At 39.5% G+C, this 22,988-nt stretch overlaps 2 protein-coding genes across 13 annotated transcripts in view; one reads left to right on the plus strand and one right to left on the minus strand.

Moving 5' to 3' along the window:
• LOC109913613 (guanine nucleotide-binding protein G(i) subunit alpha-1) overlaps window positions 1-22,988 on the minus strand; it is a 1,176,207-nt gene that overhangs the window by 293,682 nt on the left and 859,537 nt on the right. The window lies entirely within an intron of this gene.
• The window catches only part of magi2a (membrane associated guanylate kinase, WW and PDZ domain containing 2a), a 569,288-nt gene continuing 558,986 nt past the window's right edge, over window positions 12,687-22,988 (plus strand). For 4 of the 12 annotated variants that reach the window (XM_048610349.1, XM_048610355.1, XM_048610351.1 and 1 more), the window contains exon 1: window positions 12,694-13,776. In XM_048610349.1, the coding sequence (XP_048466306.1) occupies window positions 13,479-13,776 (298 nt within the window). In that variant the 5' untranslated portion in view covers window positions 12,694-13,478. Of the gene's footprint in view, window positions 13,777-22,988 lie in introns of all 12 variants that reach the window. The other 8 variants (XM_048610348.1, XM_048610353.1, XM_048610352.1 and 5 more) reach the window with 3 other exon arrangements.

Genomic DNA, 22,988 nt, shown 5'->3' on the forward strand with positions numbered 1-22,988 from the left:
TGGGTTATAGGGATGGGTCTGGGTGGGATGTCTGAAGACTGGTGTGGACTTGTTGGGCCGAAGGGCCTGTTTCCACATTTCTCTATCCTATTGCAAACTCCTTGCATCCTCTTCACAACATACTTTCCGGTCTATCTTTGTCATGTTTGCAAAATGAGCTACCATGCCTTTTCCTCCCTCGTTTAAATCATTGATGTCAACTGTTAAAGATTGAGGGCCTAGTCAGATGCCTATAGGGCTCTAGTCATCGTATTCTGCCAATCAAAGGTTCATTTGTGTATTATTTGTTTTCTGCCAAGCAGCCAAACATCTACCTGTGTTAATGCATCACACCCTGGACCGTGAAATTTCATTTTCTGCAACAACCTTTGATGTCACAACTTATCAAAAGCCTCTGGAAATCCAAATGTAATATGTCTTCCAGATCCTTTTTTTCCACAGCATGTTACTTCTTCAAAATCATCTAATAATTGGTTAAACATGAGCACCTTTTCGCCTCTGAGCACCAGGGGCCTGGTGCTTTTCTTCCTTGGTCAAGTACAGAACTATTGCAGTGAGGTGCTTGCCACCTTGGACTCCCAAATGTTCACAAAATCAGTATCAACATCAGCATCTGAGCAAGTAGGGAAAGTGCAGGAAGCAGCTTTGCCAATGTTTCCTCTGAGACCTTTATTCTGTCTTTCTCAGAGGTTGAGCATGTAGATTCTACCAGACCAGGCCACTTCTCCATTAGGATCATGGACAACCACTGAAATCTGACAAGGGAGATTGTTGCTACCAACAGTTAGTCATAGTGTGTAATAAGGTACACAAACTGGGACGAAGCAATTTAGGCAAGAGAGGCTGGACAAACTCAGGTTGTTTCCTTTAGAGTCGGGAAGGCTGAGAAGATACCTGATTAAGGTGTATAAGAATATGAGGGGCAAGGACACGGTTGATAGAAAGCAGCTGTTCCCCTTCGTTGATGAGTCAATAACAAGGGGGCATAATTAGTGCAGAAGGTCTAAAGGTGGTGAGGTGTCCCAGGCACGAGTAGGCAGTGCAGAGGACACGCAGGCTTAATGGCGTGGAGGGGTTGAGGACAAACGAGAGTGATTGAGGAATGATACTGCATGTAGCAGTCAGATTGGTGGAGCATGAACCTTGGTTGGAGGTGAGTGCAGTAGCAGAGATAGAATGAGTGTGGGGTAGTAGAGAGTGTAATATTTACCCTGGTGGAGTAGGGAAGGTAATTGACCATCTTGCAGCACTGCTGACTGTTGCACCAGACCACGGAGATTGCACTGACCCAAGTGCCAACTTCGGACCAGGCTGAGAAGGTTTAGTGGTGTGGCCTTCTCTGCCCTCTGCACTAGTCATCCACCAGAACCTCCAGATCCATGTTGGAGAATCATAGTGCCATTTTCACATTCTCTGACATTTTCTGGATGAATATTTGTCACTGAGCAAGACAGCTTTGGAATTCAAGTGGTTGTCTGTGTGCACAGCAGCTGTTTAAATACTACCCAGGTGCCAAAGATACCAGTTTTTCAGCAGTTATCTGCTGAGTGATGAGTTCTTTCAGGAATGGTGTGCAATAAGATGGGCTAGAATTGGGTGAAAGGGATACCATAGGAGCAGGGTAGGTAGTTAATAAAGTGAGTTTGATATCGTGATAAACCTTACGGCAAGAAACGCTCCAAAACACTCATGAACCAGAACCTGTTTCATCCAGAACAGTATTCGGGTCATGTATTGATTTGTCTAATTTTATAGATCATATGCCAATTTGCATGTTGTTTAGATAATACTCCAGAGATTACATCTTTGAGCTTCTATTTTATAATTTAGAGCATTTCTCCTCATACCCACTATGCAGAACCCGTTTCCTGATTCTACCAACATGTTGATAAAAGTTTTCATGACAGCGGTAAGTTCCACTTCCAACTGCAAATTCTCCTCCAGCCCTTTGCACTTGTCCCAAACCCCAGCACCAGGACAGCAACACAGCCATCTGGGTTCATGGTCTTTGCTGCAGATGGTGTCATTCTCCCTCATTATTCTAAGTGCTACCACCTGATACAAAGAATCCAGGTAGCTTTCATCCTCTGTGACGCATTGCATTGTCTGTAGTTCAGTCTTCAACTTGTAACCAAAACTGCTTGAACTTTAAACACTTACTGTAAACATGTTTGCGATGAATTACAGTGGTATCCAGAAGCTCCCACATGCTGCAGCCTTGCCACATCACCTCTCTGGTCATCCTGAGTGAGTTTCTTTCATTATTTATTGATATTATTTACTTATTTAAATTGCTTTTTATACATTTTATTCAATCTACCATCAATCTTTGTTTAATGTTATTTTTTAAGAATAAGACTTTAACTATTTAACAGATACTCAACGAACAGCTAGCTCTTTTCCTTTTTGCAGATTGAAAGCCTATTTCAAGAGGGCTAGAAAGGTATAAAAGCAAGGACATCTGCCATCTTTACCTCATAATGGCCTACTTGTGGCTCTAGACCCATAGCAATGAGATTGACTCTTAACTACTTGCTGAAATTGCTATAGCAACAAATGCTGGCCTTGCCAATGATGCCCACAACCCATGAGAGAGAAAAAAAAAACTTCCTTTCTCATTCTTCAGTGAACTCTCCATTCACCAAACTGAGGATGTGCACTCAACTGTCTTAACTGCACTCATTTGCAACTCAGAGGCTTAATACAATACTAAGTCAGAGTGCATAAATTCAGCATAGTGCATCTCATTAATCTGTACATGATAGGTTTACATTATAGTGCTACTGTGGGCTATTTAATGCAATGATAATTCTACAGTACTGCTAGATACAAACAATCTAACCTTATTCATGAAAATTATGATAGTAAAAATACAGCACAAAGTGCCATCTGGCCAGGATACATGTTGGAAGATACTGTTATGGCTATGGCTTCTCTCCACAATTTCCCCCACTCCCAGCCTACTCTTCAAAAAATCTGACCTAGCAACAAATTGGGGATTTCCATATGTCAGCAGTTTTTATTTTTCTAGAGGTTGCGGGTTTGTGGACTGTTCTTGAAGAACCCTTTGTAAATTGCTGTACTTCATCTTTTGCAAACTGCAGTCAAGTTGGGCCATGGTTGAGAGTGGATTTTAAAGGTGGTGTGTTGCCTGCCAATGGAAGTGACATAATATGAGTCAAGCACTTTCAGTGCAATTACAACACTGGTGTTATGGACCAGACCAGACCCCATCAAAATATTTAAGAAGGTAGCCTAGACCTTAAGTTTTTCTTCTTTTAAAGGTAGATGTGAAGTGTATGTTCCAGATGCAATGCGACTGGTCAAACTACTCAACATTAAGCAATCAATTTATTTAAACATTATAGTTGGAATACAAACAATGAAAGAGGAATTTAGAATAACCTAACTATTGGAAAACTTGACACATCACTTCTCTGGTCATCCTGAATGAGCTTCTTTCATTACTTATTGATATTATTCACTTATTTAAGTTGCTTTTTATACATTTTATTCAATCTACCACCAATCTATGTATTATATTAAATTTAAAAATAAGACTTGAGCTGTTTAACAGATACTCAACAAACAGCTAGCTCTTTCCCTTTATGCAGATTGAAAGCCTATTTCGAGAGGTCTAGAAAGGTAGAAAACTTTACTGAATAATAGATACAGTACCTATTACTAATTAAATGTTTCAACATAGTAACATCATATATAAACACCCCTTGACAAAAAAGTGAAGACACATATTCTTAACATGCAGTTCTCCAATACAGAAGGGAATAAACATCAAGAGGAATTCCAGAGAAAGTAGTGCTAGGAATTATTCACTGAAGCTTCCGACTCTTGAGACCCCAAACAGCTTCTGACTGCTGAGGCTTAAAAAAAACTAGAAAGCCTGGTCTGTGAGAGCTGGTCACACCCACTCAAGCTGTTAAAAAAACACCCAAGATCTCCTAAACTGTTTAATTAAACCACAGAACAAATCTAACCTAGCTAATTACCACCCATCAGTCTACTTTTGATCAACAATAAAATGACGGAAGAGGTTAGCTTCTGAGCAACAACCTGTTCAGTGATACCCAGTTTGGGTTCCACCAAGGCCGTTTAGCTCCTGACTTAAACATGGACAAAACAGCTGAATTCCAGAGGTGAGGCAAGAGTGACAGCCTTGACTTCAAGGCTGCATTCGACCAAGAGTAGCGTTGAGGAGCCCTGGCAAAACTGGGGGAAATCTCTCCGCTGGTTGGAGTCATACCTGACACACAGGAAGATGGTTGTGGTTTTTGGAGATTAGTCATCTCAGCTCCAGGACATCTCTGCAGGAGTTCCTCGGGGTAGTGTCCTAGGCCCAACCATCTTCAGTTGCTTCTTCAATGGCCTTCCCTCCATCATCAGATACTGAAGCAGGCCATGTTTAAATGCCAGAAGATCTGGAAAATATCCAGGCTTGGGTTGACATGTTGCAAGTAACATTCACACCACACAAATGTCAGACACTGACCACTTCCATAAGAGACAATCAATAGTGTCATCATCTCTAAATCCTCCACTATCAACATCGTTGGGGCTACCGTTGATCAGACATACCATATAAACAAAGTAAGGAGAAGAGAAAGTCACAGGTTCTATGCATTATATTTTGTAGGTGGCACGGTGGCTCAGTGGTTAGCACTGCTGCCTCACAATGCCAGGGACCTGGGTTCGATTCCAGCCTCAGACGACTGTGTTGAGTTTGCACTGTGTCTGCATGGGTTTCCTCCCACAGTCCAAAGATGTGCAGAGTAGATGGATTGGCCATGCCACTGTAGGGATTCTATGAATACTGCAGCAAGTAACTCACTTCTTGACACACCAAAGCGTGTCCACCATCTACACAAGTCAGCAGTGTTATGAAACCCTCTCCACTTGCCAGAAAGGTGCAGCTCCAACAACACTCAACAAGCCCAACACCATCCAGGACAAAACAGCCTGCTTATGTGGCACCACCGCATCCGTCCCCTCCACCAATGATGCTCAGAAGTAGCAATGCATACCAAATACAAGATGCACTGCAGAAATTCACCAAAGATCACTTTCCAAACCCACGACCACTTCCATCTTGACCAACAAGGTTGGAACATCACCACCTGCAAGTTCCCCTCCAAACCACTCACCATTTTCACTTGGAAATATGTCACCATTCCTTCACTGTCACTGGGTCAAAATTCTAGAATTCTCTACATAAGGATATTGTGATCAACCTACAGCAAGTGGACTGCAGCAGAAGAACACAGCTCACCCCCACCTTCTCAAGGCCAACTAGGAATGGGCAATAAATGCTGGCCAGTGAGCGATATCCACTGCCCACGAGTGAATAAAAAAAGGGTTTTTATGGCAATTGGTGATGTTACATTGTGACCATTAGTCAAGCATTTAAAAAAAAATCACGTTTTATTGAATTTGAACGTCACCATCTGCCACAGTGGAATTCAAAGCAAGGTCCCTACAACATTAGCCATGGGGTTTGGGTCACCGGTCCAATGACATTATCAATATTCCACCAACACCAATAAACGGTGGTAGCAATCCATACGATCTCAAGGTCCACTGCAGCAATGCATCCATGCTCCTTAGGAAGCATCTTCCAATCTATCACCTTTACCATGGAAAAGAGTGAGGATAGATGGATGGGAAAACCACCGCCTGTAAGTTTCCCTCAATTCACAAAGCATTCTAACTTGGAACTAAATCACCACTCCTTTATGGTCGCTGTATCAATATTCTGGAATTCACTTCTTAACAGCAGTGCAAGTGTCCCTATGCCCCGATGACTGCAGTAGTTCTAGAAGCCAACTCATCACCACCATCTCCAGGGCAATGAGAGATGAGCAAAAAAGGCTGGCTTCGCCAGCAATGCCCACATCCCATGGACTCAAAACATGTATTCCAACAATTGGTATCCTGGGAATGCTTCCAGTATGTAGAACTAGAAAGTTCTATCTATTTTTGTTTATCTGGATCGAATGGAAATGATGCAATCTGGAACCAACTAAGAATCAGGTTATTTTAGACCTGGTAACGAGTAATGAGGCAGGATTCATTATTGATCTCTATAGGACCCTATAGGTAAAAGTGATTGAAACATGATAGAATTTCACATTCAGTTTGAGGGTGAGAAATTTGGATCTGAAACTATTCAAACTTAAATGATGATAAAGACAAGGTACAAAGACAGAATTGGCAAAAGTGGAATGAGAAAGTATGATAAATTTAGATGATAGAGAAACAGTAGCATACGTGTGGCGATATTTCATAACTCTCAAAGTGGTATCAAATTGAAAGATTGCCAATACTGCAAAAATTTGTGTTAGCTCAAAAGATTGAGATAATCTTAGAAATTGGCAAAGGATGTTTCCAAAACTCAGAATGAACCAAGAGATAGTAAGAGCTGCCGACGCTGGAGTCTGAGATAACACAGCATGGAGCTGGAGGAACACAGCAGGCCGGGCAGCATGAGAGGAGCAGGAGAGGGTCCTGATCCAAAATGTCAGCTTACCTGCTCCTCTGATGCTGCCTTAGAATGAACCAAGATGTGCAGTTTTAAAAACTACAAAGACAATTTTGAAAAACACTAACAGAAATAAATGTCTTATCAACACTAAAACAATGCTAATTTTAGAAGAGATGCAGTTCAATGGACAAAATTTGCCCATTCTACAGCACAACCAAAATCTAAACCTAAGAAAACATTCTTTCGAGATCACCAGTCTGGTCCATCATCTATAGAACGTGACATCAAGTTATATAAACATTTTTTCATGTCAGGCAAAATAAAACTTAAAGCTGATGATTCTCATGAACTTTACATACAATCATATAAATGATGGGAGCCTTTCTTGTTAAAACTGTACTTTCCTTAATGTTCCCCAAAAATTCACTAGTTCCCTAAAGATTTACAAAATGTATGTAGCTTAGCCCTTCTCAAATCGATAACAGCAACAAATTGTAAATTTCCTGATGTGAGTATTCACTGTTGAATTGTCAAAACAATATCCCTGCCACTAACATTTTAACACTCTTTGGCCAAATATTTGTAGTTCTCCACAAACTTTAACCAGCAGCCAATACAAACTGAATTGATTGGTTGTGGGACAGAATTTAAATTGAGGGCAATTTATGCATGTCTTCAAATGACAAACATGGGAACATAAGTAAGTGTAGACAAATATAACACTATACAATAAGAAAAATCTTCAATTTTTAATAGTGGAAGCATGCAACACTCTTAACGCACTGCTTCTTCATGTTCTAGCAGTTCCTCGAACACTAGGTGACCTTCATTTGACATCCTTAACTTAATTGATCAAAATTGAAAATGCACAAGGGAATCCATCTAGAATTCTTCCTGAAAAGGTCAACAGTTCAAACTTTTCATTAACTATTTAACCCCCTCTTCACTTCTGCTGACTCAGTTGTTTATGAGTTTGCTATTTTAATTGAAGTATTTAGGATGTTCTCACATAGATTGCCTTTGTAGACAACAGTGGTATCAAGGATATTAAGATCCCATTCTTATCTTGGTTACATCAACTTTTATCAGTGAAATTTAATTAGAATACTTAGCTTGCCAGCATGCCAAAAACATACAACGTAATAAATATGTTGCGTACTTTCAGCTTTTATTTAAAGAAACACACAAAATTTCCATGGCTTATTTTGGTTTACCTCTCATTAACAGGAAACAAATTAATTAATAACTGAGAATTGCAGCAAAAACAAGTCAAAACAAAAAAGGTACATTGAATAATTCCTATTCATTTTTTTAATATTCTCCATATTTGAATATGTAAATAGAAGAAGCATCCAACCAATATTCATAATGCATGGTTTGATCCAACTGGACCTTAGATGAGAGATTTAAGAATGCCTACTTTACTCATAGATACCTGTACTGTTTATTCATTGGCTCTTTTTGTATCAACAGTCTCCCTTTATTTACAAAAGTCTTACTGACATTAGTAGCCATGACTGCCAAAGAGTCCTAATCATCAATTAACTTTCCTGATACATTGTTCTAAATCATGAGAATTAGTACAATAGATGGTCACGTCATGAAATAGTCCACGAAAGATTCCTAAATATCAGACATTCGTTCCAGAATAAGGTAGTATGTGTTAAATACTAGCTGAATATTAATAAAAAATATTTTTGCTATTCACAAAATGGGAACTTGGAGTACCACAATAAACAGGGCTAAGTCATCCCACAAAGCAAACAGATCACACCAAAGCTTGTTCCAGCTTTGACCCAAATATAGACAAGAGTTGAACTTGACAGGCAGAAGTGCCATCAAGGCAGCACTTGTTCAACACTACTCCCTGCAAATTCCCCTCCAAACCATTCACCATGCTGACTTGGAAGTATATTGCCATTCATTTATTGTCAAAAATCCTGGCACTCCCTTCTGGATTTTGGGGAGGAGTCCTCAATTTCAAGGAAAGCAGCATTTTAAGAATGCAGCTCACCACCTTCTCCAGGGCAATTATGGATGGGCAATAAAGGCTGACTTAGCCAGTGACACCCATATCCCATGAATGAATAAAAAGAAAGCATTTATTCCATTAACTGGTACCTTTCCAATGTGTACAACTGGAAAGCTCTACATTTTTTTCTGGGTCCATTGGAAAGGATGAAAATTATGTAGCCCTCTAAAATAGAGGACCAATTTTTTTCTGCAGAAATAGCAATAATTTAAGTTATTCCATAAAGTTGACAGTTAACATAGGTATAGCCATCAGTAAGAATCTTCAAAACAAAGCACTTTAATGGATTTCCTAGATTTTACACTGTTTGATGATTCTAAACAACTGTGTGAAGATTGTTCAACTTTGAAGAAACTCTTGAGCATAAAAAACTCACATGAAAAGAGGAAATGAATGACAGGTGTACAAACTGTCTTGGGTTCTTTATGTTGCTCTTCCTTTTTTTCTCCCAAGTTGTTTATATATCTTCAATTCTTGTCATTTTATTCTTATAACTGTGACCACATTTCAAAGTACTTTACTATCTATATAGTGCTTTTTGGGTTATTTTGGTCATTAAATAAAACTGTACGAGTACAAGCCTTTCTAGGGACACTTTCTATTATATCTGGAATATGTTTCCTTGTATTCTTTTCCAATTAATTACTTTACATGTGCCATGACTGTCTAAGTAGAAGATCAGGTATTCTCTAAAGAAGGTTACTCTGCCTGTAAAAACAAAGCCAGAATCCTGCAAAGTGGCTCCCAGAAATTACTTGTAAATTCATTATAGCCAAATAAAGTGTTAGACTGGTATGTCTTCTTGGTATTGCTCACAAAAGGAGACATTTAGAAATGGATTAACCCAGAGCAGTTTACATTGTGCTCATGGGCTTTAGTAAGGCCTTCGACAAGGTATAGTAGACTGGTTAGTAAGTTTCAGTCACAAGGGATCTAGGGAGAGATAGCCAACTGGATACAAAATTGGCTTGATAGTAAAAGACAGAGGATGGTGGTAGAGGGTTGGTACTGCACGTTCTGTGGCCTGGAAGAAACGGTGTTTAATATTTATGTTCAGTGTGTTCGTTTGCAGCCCCTTTGTAGTTTTTGAACAGGCTTCTGTTGAAATTTTGGTTACACCTCAGTCCTGTGCTCCTGATTTATGGGCACTTGCTGCAGGGAATGGCAGACAAGTCTAGGAGCTTTCTTGTGGCTTTGCTCCTGGGCCTAAGCAAGATGACCATTAACAGGTCCAGGCAGCGGGCTGAGGAGGGGCTCATCGGTTCTGACTGCTTGCCCCTCTTTTGTAGTTATGTCCGCACTTTGGTGTCCTTGGAGAGGAAGCACACAGTGCTCACTGGTACGGTGCAGGCATTTTGTGATCAAACAGTACCATGCGAACTGAAGGGCATCATCAGTTTGAGTAATGATCTGACTTTTAAAGTTGTGTTTGTTCTCAGATTTGTGCCCAGAAAAGGGCTTGTTTTATCTTTCTTTTGTATTGATTTTGGACACCTTTGAAGAGCCGAGGGGCTTTTATTTAAACTCTGTACCATCCCTGTACCAGGTGTACTTTGGGAGGGTCGGTGTGAGGGGAGTTTTAGTTTTAGTTTTAGTTAAAATGAGTAGATTCTCTGGATTATAAAATCCTTATTATCCCTATTCCAGGAGCATTCAATAGGAACAGAGCAGAGATATTTGTTTTTTTTTCAAAAGTTTCCTTTGCTGTTGAACAAGCCGGGGAAAGTTTATTTTACAATTGGACCCCTGGTTTTCCCTACTCCAAGAGTGGCTGGTGCAATCAAGGGGGCCCTTTCTATTTTAATTTATTTCTATGTTCTCGTTTTTCAAGAATTGAAGGTATTTTCTTTTTGTTTTCAGAGTTGAGGAAATTTTCCCTTCTGGTTATACAGGGTAGAGGAAAGTTAACTCTGTATTTTACCGGTGCTGTCCTCACCCCAGGAGTGTCTGATGGGGGTGGTTATGGAGGGGTCTTCACTTTTTTTTTGTTTCTACCCTTTGTTTAAAAGAGTAGAGGGTTGTTATTAGGACTGGAGGCCTGTGACCAGCAGTATGCCTCAAGAATACTGGTTCTGGGTCCACTGTTGTTTGTCATTTATGTCAATGATTTGAATAAGAATACAGGAGGTATGGTTAGTAAGTGTTCAGAGGACACTAAAATTGGGGGTATAGTGGACAGTGAAGAAGATTATCTAAGAGTACAAAGAGATCTTGATCAAATGGGCCAATGGGCCTGGAAGTCACAGATGGAATTTAAACAAATGCAAGGCAAACCAGTACAGGACTTATGCAGTAATGGCAGGGCACTGGAGAGTGTTGTTAAACAGAGGGACCCGGGGTGCAGGTTCATAGACTCTTGAAAGCGGTGTTGCACATGAACATGGTGGTAAAGAAGGCATTTGGCATGCTATGATATATTATCAACAATGTTTGATAATGTATCATAATTTCAGAAGAATAGGCTATGTTAAAAAAGTAGCTGGAATGAAAATATTTAAGGAGTCAATTTTCTAAACTAATTACTTTATTCTCCTTCAAATCTGTTACTATGATAGGCTTTACAAATATCTTATCATATCTTTCTGTACTGCTAGTAAACAGAATGAGCATAGGAAGCCAGGATATGATCCATTTGCAAAAATGGTTATTCTGCAGGGTAGCAACACTACTTTATTTCTAATTAGGTTTTCATAGAATCATAGAATTCCTATAGTGTGGAAGCAAGCCACTCAGCCCATCAATTCCGCACTGCCCCTCTGAACAACATCCCACCCAGACCAACCCGTAGCCTCCCAGTGCCCCCAACTTGTAACCCTGGATTTCCCATGGCCAATCCACCTCACCTTTGGACAGTGAGAGGAAACCAAAGCACCTGGAGGAAATCCATACGGAAGCAGGGACAATGTGCAAAGTGCACACTGACTGGCACCCGAGGCTGGAATTAAACCCAGATCCCAGGCACTGGAAGGCAGCAGCGCTAAACACTGAACCACCATACTGGGACTATTTTTGTAAAAAAAATTACTTCTGAATAACCTAAAAGGGAATCATCATTTGGCTGTACCCTACATGGCAATCAAAATGACTATAACTCAAATCTACTATGTAAACCAGGCCATTTAATTTTTTTTGACATATTTCCCTCTCAAACAGATAATCAGAGCATGATTTGCATAATGAGCAGGAGGTAGTAAGCCAATGTAGAATATAAAATCCAATTAGATAAAACATTGCAAAAAAAAAAATCTGCAGGGACCCAGCAACATTGGAAATACTTGATATGTTGATCAAACGTATGGGCCATGCATGGCAAGGATGAATAAACAGGTTTCTACAACAAGTAAGGATTCTTCAGCACATCAATAGCAGCATTCAAATTAGTTTGTAGATCCCAAATAATTACACGTTCATTTTAGTAATTTGCAAGCCTATTAAGTCAAAAATTGTAGATCTCTTCCAATATGTTAGTGTTATTTCTATATTTAGTCAGTACAAATATGCCAAAGCTTTGGTAGTATATTTTGCAGTTTTATACAATCATACAAACAGAAGGCTACATGTTTGGGCCAACTTTTTGAAACACCTATTCAATTACATCCTCTCCCATTCCCTACAGCCCTTTTTTTTAAAAAAGTTTCAAGTAAAAATCCAACTTGGTATTGAAACTGTTTTCCGCATCTCTACAGATTCCAAACTATAATTTGGCTGCACTAAATGAAATCACCTCAACGTTTTGCCAATTGTCCTAAATGTGTTTAAATCTCTGGTCAGAAATTCTATCGGTTTAAAGAGTTTCTCCCTATCTATTTAATAAAGACTTCTCATAAAGTTGAACAATTTTATTTTAAGTAGATTCTCAACCTCGTCCTCTATAGAAAACATTCGCAGCATTTCCAGGTAACTGAAGGTCACATTCCCTTTTAAATAATTTAGGCTAAGGTAATAGCAGAATGGCACAAAAGTCCTAGAAAAACACGGCGCGTACAGAATACTAACTCAGTGCGTTCCCCTTTCGCACCAATCGAGCGGTCTGCAGCGTAGATTCGGCAGGAAATTCTGCGTGTGGTTATATTACGTGACCAACAGCAAGAATAAAGGGGGGAAGCCTCAGATAAAATCAAATCGTGTAATTCCAATAACATATCACTGACTCTTCATGCATTAGAGACAAGGGGAAAGCATCTAAACAGCTGATTTGACCCAAAGAAGTAAAACAATCGAATCGGCAGACCTAATATTACTGTTAACGCTACAACACCCGAAATCGCGCGAGGCCACCCCGACCTTTCCAGTACCTTCGGCCGCAGCCGTTTAACGGTCTCTACGGAAAGCTGCGCGTGCGCTTCTGGGTTGTCGGCGGCGATTGGAGTGAGGCTGCAGCGCGAGTGTGAATGAAGTTGGTGCAACTTGGGAGCAGATTCAGTTGTGTATGGATGGGATTGAATGTCTGTGAAGACTGTTAAATTCGGGGATAAACAACCACATACATATACACACAGACAGGGCTTCCCTGGGCTGGCCTTGCACCCATATTTGTTCTTTTTTTTCCCCTTCCATCTCGAAATTTTGTAAGAGATGGGGGAGGATCCCCGCCGTCATTCCCAGCCGGTGTCAGCTGTTTACCCCATGAAGAGATTGAAATGCGTGTTTGCAGAGAACGACGGCGCAGGGGGGAAATACATTATCGTCCTGCGTATTTGTGACGAGTGGGCATTTTAAAAGAAAACTGCAAATTGTTAAGGCCTCCTTTTCACTCTTCGCTTCTGCCATCATCGTCATTAAACCGGGCTCCATGGAAATGTCAAGGAAAGTTGCGTATTCCGCTGTCACCTCCAAGGCTCCGGGCTGTTCTGACAACTCTGCCGGGCTTCGGATCTAGTTTTGCACCAGCCCGTATTGTCACACGATTTCCTCTTTGAAGCGTTGATCTGCAGGCTGCTTACAGGAACGATGTCCAAGGTATTAAAAAAGAAAAGTCACTGGACGAGTAAAGTCCATGAAACTGTGATATGTAGAGATAAGGATGGGGAACTGAATGTGGAGATCAAAGGTGGCGCAGAGAATGGTCTGTTTTCGTATCTGGGAGAAATGAAACACAACAAAATTAACTACCAGGATGGAAAACTGCATACTGATGAGTTGTTATTGGAAGTCAATGACACAGCAGTGTCAGGGCTCACTATTAGAGATGTATTGGCTGTGATCAAGCATTGTAAGGACCCAATTCGTTTGAAGTGTGTCAAACAAGGTACAGTAATCCTCCAATAATGTTAACTGCCAGTTTTATATTAGAGCTGTATGTATTTTTCACTTGTAATACGTAAATATCCGTTTTTGTAAGTAAGGTCTGACATGTTGGCAATTGCGTTCCCTTGAGTCTGATAAAGGGCAATAATTGAAATAATCAAAAGTGTGCAAATATAAAGTTAGAAGCTGTGGTCCGAGCAGGTACTGTTAACTATCGTATTTTGGAGGATCTGTCTTAGTACCATTTTATGCCTAAAGAAATTTTATTAGAGTGTTGAGAAGTTAGGAGGAAATAGTTTCTTCCTTCTTCCAAATTAACAGGCCTATTAACTATTTTAAAATTGCCACAACTTTGCAGTACAAAAACAATATACGACAGCATTGCAGACAAGAAGTCTTAGATGATGCCAGTATTATAGGGGTGAGTGATGAGAACACCTTTGAAGTAAATAAGACTATGTAATGAACCAAAATCCTTGAGAGGTTGCAAAACTAAAATTTTGATTTATTTTCCGCACAAATGTTATGTGATGAATATTTGTTCTAATGACTAACAATTGTTTTCATAATATCTTTGAAACATAATTTATTTTAGCGTGGGTGCAAAGCCATTGTTTTCTTTCTAATATGTTGTAGAATGAAAATAATGTTAATTTCTATGGAATAATTGTAATCATTGGACACTAGACATAGTCACATATTCATTAACGGGTTGTTCAGGAATTCTGAGAATGGATAATGGTGAATTAACATCAAGACATGTATTCATGACATTATCCTGTACATTGAAAAGACTGCCTATCTTGTATGAAATTATGTGGATGGCAATGCTATAGAAAAGTGACAATAAATCTAAGATTATTAATTCCAAATAAGACATTTTCTATTTACTGAATTCCCTAGTCCAAATGTTCAGCTTGATCCACTCATTTATATAAATAACAAAATACTTTTTATACTTTTAAGCTTTAAATGTTTGTTCTAAAAGTTATTTTTCAGAACAGTGAGCTGTTCAGTACTATAACATATATGTTCAGGCAACCTTTGCAAAAAGAAATCATATTAATAAAAGTTACTTAATTTTGAGAAATTACAGGAATGTGATTATTTGCATCCTCAATACAAATAATGTTCTTGTGGGGTGGCCATATGTGATTGAAAAAAAAATTGACAACGTATATGTGGGAAATATTGGAGAAATAAGAAAGCTAAGGGAAAAAAAGGAATGAATCAGGACCACTTGCATAGTTCTACAATGTAGTTTTATAGATTTCTAAATAGTAGGTTATATTTGACTAGCGTTCAATAATACTTTGCATAAAAAATTAAAGGAAATACAGTGTATGTGGTTTATATGAATTTTAAGATTTTCAACAAAGTACAATACAATTTGTAACAATAATGACATTGAGAGGAATTTAACCACATACATGAGAAAAGTGTGTTAGACTGCCGAAGACAGTACAGGTAAAGTTAAGTTTCTCAGGCACACCATCTGGTGAATGATATTTCACAGGGATCTGTATTGAAACTATTGTAATGTATGTAAGCAAGCAGCACTTAGGACGTGAAGCAATGGCAGTGCAAATTTATTGATGACATGATACAGAAGAATGTTGAAAATTGTGATGAGGATTTTGAAAGACTGCTGGAAAACTTAGGCATGGAATTTTGGAGATAAACTCCATGTGCCACTAAGGTAGGGAAATTCAAAGCCCCATGCATTTTGTAAATGAGGGTGGAGAATGGGAGCATATCACAGAATCATTTGAATTTAAATGAAGCACAGTACTTAGGTTATTGAAAATGAAGCTCCAAGTCAAGAAGGATATTATAAAGCCAGATAGCATCCTTGATCTTAAATAGAAAGTGAGCTACTGACTCTGATTAGAATAAGTGATTTGAAGAAGAAAATACTTATGTTCGAAACTGAATGACCTGTTTATATTGCATAGCATTCGTAACCTGGGATTCTCTGTGCTGGAAAATGTAATGAACTCTATTAGTTGTCAATTTACTGGAATTTTAAAATAATAGTTTTGCTGTCAATTACAAATGCATATTGAGTAAACAAATGAAGGAGTCAGCTGTGAAAAATTCTCCTGCCTGTTAAAGAAGTGAGCAGTTTTCACTCTGAAGTCAGCACCATGTTTGTTTACAATTATTCACTACTAGCCTCAGGTTTGTCAGTAATTATGAAAATGTTTCTATGGTCTTGGAATGTTGATCATTACTCTTTTGTTTTTATGTTATGTGTCACCTGATACAAAGAAGGAATCCATTTGGTTTTTGATAATCTTATTTTTTTGTACACCTAGCCTTTAGTTCTTTCTTCAGAGAATTCTTTACTTCCATTATTCTTTCCATAAGAAGCTTCTCTTGTTCTCTACTACCTCAATCTCAGATGGTTATACAATTCCAGTATCCATCTCCATTTGAAGCCTAAGACTGTGTGTGTAACAGGAATCTTCAGCCCTCTCCCATGGTGAGTGAGGTACTGGGGGTTATTTAATCAGGGAGGAGGTTGGTGGGTGAGGATCTCATGAGCTTATGAGGACACTATGTGACTGGTTAATGGTAGTCTAAGGGCCTTATCCAACCATTGTTGGTTTTGATGCAGCCACGGGCCATTGCGGGGAGTGTGACAAGGAAACTTCAAGTTTGCAAGCAAGCAAAGTTGTTCACGACTTCCTAGGAAGGAACTGGGGGAATTGGGTGTCCCTTGATCAAAGGCATTCAGTGCCTGATTAAGGGACCTGGTATCAGGAAAGGGTGGAGCCACTACAAGCCACTCCTTGTCCTTGCTGTCGAGCTCCCTTAGTTTCCTCCGTTTCGCAAGTCATTAACCCCAGTCATGCTAGCATTCACCTATAAGTTGGGATCCAGTGATAATTCTAAGTCTTGGGTAGTGACCTACTGGCTGTTTCCACCATCTTCCCGGTGGTACGATCAGTTAATAGAGCTGACCACTGGCCTTCCTGGAAAGAGGTTGCATAAGACTCAGCAATTGGTGGCAAGATTCTAGCTTGTATCTTTGGCCTTCACTCTAGTATGTTCTCCTTTGCATGTTCACAGTTCATAGAGGAAGACCTTGGGATACAATACTACTTTTAAGTGCATGACAGTAATATTCCAGGTTCATTTAGGAATATATGTTTGTAACTAAAAGTCTTGTCTTGCTGTGAAAGTTTTCTGGAAGGCATTTCCTTCTCTGTCACTGTCATATTTGGTTAAAAAATGTCCATGTATGCATTCCTACAGCAGTGTTATTTGTCATATTCAGTCGCACTACACAAGAGCCAAGGAGTAGAACGTATACAGAGAAATTGCAGCAGAAATTAGACCCAAAGAGAGTAATTGGTAAAAAGTCAAAGCTTAAGGCTCTTTATCTGAATGCACATTACATTTGTAACAAGGTGGATGAGTTGATGGCACAAATAGCTACCAAATCGTAACCATCTATTTCTATTACGGAGATATGGTTACACAGTCACCGAGACTGGGAAATCAACGTTCAAGGGCATCCGATGTACTAGAAGAATATGTTTAAAAAAAAATGATGTTGGGATGCAGTGGTGAGACGTGATATAGGTGGAACAGATCATAATTTGGAATTAGTTTCTGTGGCATTAGTAATCAAAAGGGAAAGAGGTCATGAGTGGGAATTGTCTATAAGCCCCAAAGAATTGCCTCACTGTAGGACCAAGTATAAATCTGCAAATAACTGAGCTGTGTAAGAAAGGTACTGCAAGCATTCCAATTACCATAGGAGATTTTAATCTGCGTATTGACTGGAGAAGCCATTTGGCCAAAGCTCATATGGAAGACAAATTTCTGGAGTGTATCAAGGATTGTATCTTTGAGCAGTATATTGCAGAAACTATGTGCAAACTAACTATTTTCCATCTAGTAATGTGTAATGAGATAGGAATAATAAGAGATTTCATAGTGAATGACCCTTTAGGGAGCAGCGATCACAACATAGTTTGAGGGCGAGCAACTCGGGTCTGAAACTAGGGTCCTCAACTTAAATAAGGGTAGTTGCAGAGGTGTGACAAAAGAGTTCCCTAATGTGGGCTAGGAAAAAAAATCTGAAGGGAATGTCAGTGGGCAAGCAGTTGCAGGCATTTAAGCAGATATTACATAATACTCAATAAAAGTTTATTCTAGTCAAAAAGAAGGACTCAATGAGAAGGATGAACCACTGGTGGTTAACAAAGGCACTCTAGGAGAGCATCTAATCAAAAACATAAGGCGTACAAAGGAGCAAAAACTAATGGTAGGCCAGAGAATTGGAATTTTTTTTTTAGAAACCAGCAGAGGATGACTAAAAACAAACTAATAAAGCAGGAGAAAATTGATTATGGAAGAACATTGCCAAGAACGGCAAGAACTTCTACAGTAGCTAATGTAAGTGTTGGGCCCTTGGAAGATGCAACTGTGGAACTGATAACAGGGAATTACAGATAATTTAAACCAATATTTTGCATTGGACTTCATGCTTTGAGGACACTGGAAATATTGCAAAGATAACAGAAAAGCAATGTGCTAATTGGAGGACAGATTTTGTAACAGTCTGAACAGTGTGCAACAAAGTGTCTGACCGATAATGGGACTAAAGGCAGACAAGTTGCCAGACCCCGATGGCCTACATCCAAGAGTTTTGAAGGAAATGGCTGCAGCGATAATGGAGGCTTTGGTTGAAATATTCCAGAAATCACTGGATTCCATGAGATTTCCAACGAATTGGAAAACTACCAATGTGACATCCCTGTTCAAGAAGGATGAAGATTCTCCCTTCCAAAAATTAGGTTCTAATATAGACCAATTATCCTAACATCTGTAGTTAGGAAATGCTAAAATCCATTATTAAGGAAGAAATAGCAGGACATTCAGAAATGCTCACTGCAATGAAACAGAGTTAACATGGTTTTGTGAAAGGGAAATCATGTTTGACAAATTTGCTGGAGTTCTTTTAGGACAAGTAAGCAGAGTTGATAAAGGGGAACTGGTAGATGTAGCTAATTTGAATTTTTAGAAGGCATTCGATAAAGTGCCACACAAGAAAGTGATTGTACAAAATAGAAACTCAGTTTTGGGGGTAATTTATTCGTGTGGATTTACTGGTGTGGATAGTTGGTCACATATATAAAAGGGAGTTTGGATTAATGCCCATTTTTCATCTTGGTAAGACAAAACCCGTGTAGTACCATAAAGTTTTCAATTATTTTCTTGGAGCAGTGGGGGACAAATTGTAATGCATTAAAATTTGCTGATGATACAGAAATAAACAGGGGGAAATACTCAAGGGTCATGCAGCATAGAAACAGGCCATTTGGTTTACCATGTCTATGCCAGCCAACCAACAAATGCCAAACTGCACTAATCCCATTTACCTGCACTTTATCCATAGCCTTTTAAGTACTCATCCAGATACTACTTAAATGTTGTGAAAGTACTTGGCTCCACCACTGACGTGGGCAGCATGTTACATATATCTACCACCTTCAGGGCGAAAAAGAAATTTCCGCAGGTCTCCTCTCAGCTACTTACTCCTTACCTTAAACTTATGCCATCTGGTCTTAGGCATATCTGCCATGGGGAAGAGAGTCTAATCATCTACTCTGTCTATGACTCTCATAATTTTGTGTATCTCAAACAGATACCCCACTGCTCTAAGGAGAATAAATCTAGCCTGTCCAATCTCTCTTCAAAAGTGAAACTTTTCATTCCAGGCAACATCCTGGAATGAATCTCCTCTGCACCCTCTCTAGTCGAATCATGTCGTCCTGACAGTGTGGCGACCAGAAGTGCGCGCAGTATTCCATGTGTCGCTTAACCAATGTTTATAAAGTTGTAACAGGACTTCCTTCTCCTATATTCTACACCCTGGCGAATGAAGGCAAGCATCCTGTATGCCGCTTTCACAGCCCTATCCGCCAGTGCTGACACCTTCAGGGATCTGTGGACATGTACATCATGTTCCCTTTGTTCCTCAATGCTCCCTAAGAACCAGCCATTCATTGTGCATGTCCTTCCTTTAATATCCCTCCAAAAATGCATCACTTCACACTTCTCCGATTTAAATTCCATCTGCCATTGCTCTGCCCAGTTTACTAACTGATCAAAATCAGACTGTAGCCTGAGACCATCTTCCTCACTAACACCAACACCACAAATTTTCATGTCTTACCTTTTCAATCAGCTTTCCCTGTGGGACTTTGTTGAAAGCCTAACTTAAGTCCATGTAATCCAAATATCTGCACTAACCTCAATGTCCCCAATATATTTAGTCACCTTTACAAAAAGCTCAAATTAGTCAAACAGAATGTCCCTAACAAATCTGTGCTGACTATTCTGATAAGAATATAAGAAATGTGCAAAGGACAGTAGATTGAGTGAATGGGGAAAAAGCCTGGCAGTTGGAGTTTAATGTAGGAAAGTGTAAGGGTATGCGTTTTAGCTGAAATAATCAAAAAGGCAGACAATTATTTGAATGGAGAGAGACTCCAAAACAATGCCACACAAGGGATATAGGTGTTCTTGTGCATGAAGCACAGGAGGTTAGTATACAGCAAGTAATTAAGATGGCAAATTGAATTTTGGCCTTTATTGCTAGGGGTTTGGAGTTTAATATGAATGATGTCTTGTTAGAACTGTCCAGGGTGTTGGTAAGGTTGCACCTGGAGTATAGTGTATAATTTTGGTCCCCTATTTTGTGAAGGACATACTGGCATTTGAGGCTGTTCAAAAGAGATTCACAAGGTTGTCTCCTGTGATAAAAGGATTGACTTATCAAGAATGGCTAAACAGGCTAGGCCTTGATTCATTAGAATTTAGAAGAATGAGGAATGATCTTCTTGAAATATACAAAAATCTGTGGGGGTGCAGACTTGACATTGTAGACGTTGAGAGGATGTGTCCACTAGTGGGGCAGTCTTGAACTAAGTGACATAGTTACAGAATAACTGAGATGTGAAAGAATTTATTTTCCCAAAAGGTAGTGAATGGCTAGAATTCTGCATCCCAGAGAGTTGTGGCAGCTACATCACTGAAAGTATTTGCAGAGTGGGCAGGTAGATTTTTGAAATGTCAGGGAGTCGTTTGCTATGCTGCACTGCACAAAGTAGTTAAGGCCTAGGACAGATCAGCCATGATCTTGGTAGGACAGCTTTGAGGGGCCAAATGGCAAATTATTGTCCCTTTTTTTATTCTTATATTCTTATAAACACCTTCAAGTTACCATTCAAGTCACTCACCATGCTGATTTGGAACTATATCACTGCTCCTTCACTGTCACTGGGTCAAAATCCTTGAGTTCACAACCCATTAGCACTGAGGGTGGACCCAACCCAGGTCAGCCCATTATAACCATGGATCCTAACCCCGGATTACTTAAGGACATTTTGAATTTTTAATTATACCTGTTTTGAAAGGTGACATTCAATCAAAAGATGACTGTGTATTTCAATTCATTGGTTGGAAAGACATGCCTGGCCAAAATGCACTAAGAGCAGTTACTTGGAGGAAAATCTGCAGAGCAGTAGTAGTTCTTCAAAAAGGAAATGGTGAGAGTACAGGGCCAACATATCACCATGAAGGTGAAGGGTGGGACCAACAAGTTCAGAGGACCCTGCGTGTTGAGATTTGGATAAAGAAAAGAAACTAATGGTAGATATTAAATGCTCAAAACACCAGAAGCACCAGAGGTATTTAGAAAGTGCTGCCAGTTATAGAGTCATAGAATCGTAGAGTCATACAGCATGGAAACCAGTCCATATCGACCATAATCCCAAACTAAACTAGTTCCACCTGCCTGCACTTGGCCCAAAACACTCCAAACATTTCTCATTCATCTACTTATCTAAATGTCTTTTAACCATTGTAACTGTACCCACATCCACCAGTTTCTCTGGAAGTTCATTCCACACACAAACCACTCTCTGTGTAAAAAGAATTGCCCTTCATGTCTTTTTTTAAATCTTTCTCCTTTCACCTTAAAAATATGTCCCCAGTCTTGAAATCCCTTGTCTGAGGGAAAAGATACTGCCATTCACCTTATCTGTACTGCTCATGATTTTATAAACCTCTATAAGGTCACCACTCAACCTCCTACACTCCAGTGAAAAAAGTCCCAGACTATCTAGCCTGTCCTTATAACTCAAACCCTCCATTCCTGGCAATATCCTGATAAATCTCTTCTGAACCCTCTTCAGCATAATAATAGCCTTCCTATAACATGGTGACCAGAGCAGGACACAGAACTCCGGAAGAGACCTCCCCAATGTCCTGTACAACATCAACATAATGTCTCCGCTCCTATACTCAAAGGTATGAACAATGACGGCAAGCATGGTAACTGCCTTCTTAACCACCCTATCCATGTGTGACGCAAACTTCAAAGAATTACATGCCTGAACCCCTCGGTCTGTCTGTTCTACGACATGACCCAAGGCTATACTTTTAATTGTACAAGTCCTGCCCTTGTTTGTTTTACCAAATGCAGTACCTCACATTTATTGTTGCTTAAAAACTAAAATAACAAAGCAGGAGTGAGTGGAGGAGAAGAAACACTGACGCATAAAATACAGGAAAATACAAAGACATTTTCTAAGTATATTAGGATTACGTAACCAGAGGTTAATGAGGAAAAGAGTAGGGCCTATTAGGGACCAAAGTGGCAAACTGTGGGGAGCTGGAAGATGTTAGGTGAGTTTTTATTTATCAGAAGGAAAACTATTGGAAAAAGTCCTGAGGGATTGAATTAGTCGCTACATGGAGAGACAAACATTAATCTGAATTATCAGTATGGCTTGTTCAGGAGAGATCATGTCCAATAAGTTTGATTGTTTTTTTTGAGGAGATGACTAGTTGTATGAACTAGGATAGTACAATGGATGTAGTCTACGTGGACTTCAGTAAGGCTGTTAATAAGGTGTGGCATGGGAAACTGGTCAAGAAGGTAAGAGGCTGTGGGATCTAATGCAGGGTGACAAATTGAATCCAAAATTGGCTCTGTGGTGGAGGGGAAGCGGTAGTGATTGAAGGCTGATTTTGTGACTGGAAGTTTGGATTCAGTGCAGTGCTCCTTACTGTTAGTGTACATTAATGATTTAAACACAAATGTAAGAGGGTTAAATCAGTAAATATGCAGATGGCATGAAAATTAGTGGTGTGGTAAATAGAGAGCTGGAAAGCCCTAGGCCACAGGAG

This window comes from Rhincodon typus, chromosome 22 (assembly GCF_021869965.1).
Source record: "Rhincodon typus isolate 14 chromosome 22, sRhiTyp1.1, whole genome shotgun sequence".
Lineage (NCBI taxonomy): Eukaryota > Metazoa > Chordata > Chondrichthyes > Orectolobiformes > Rhincodontidae > Rhincodon > Rhincodon typus.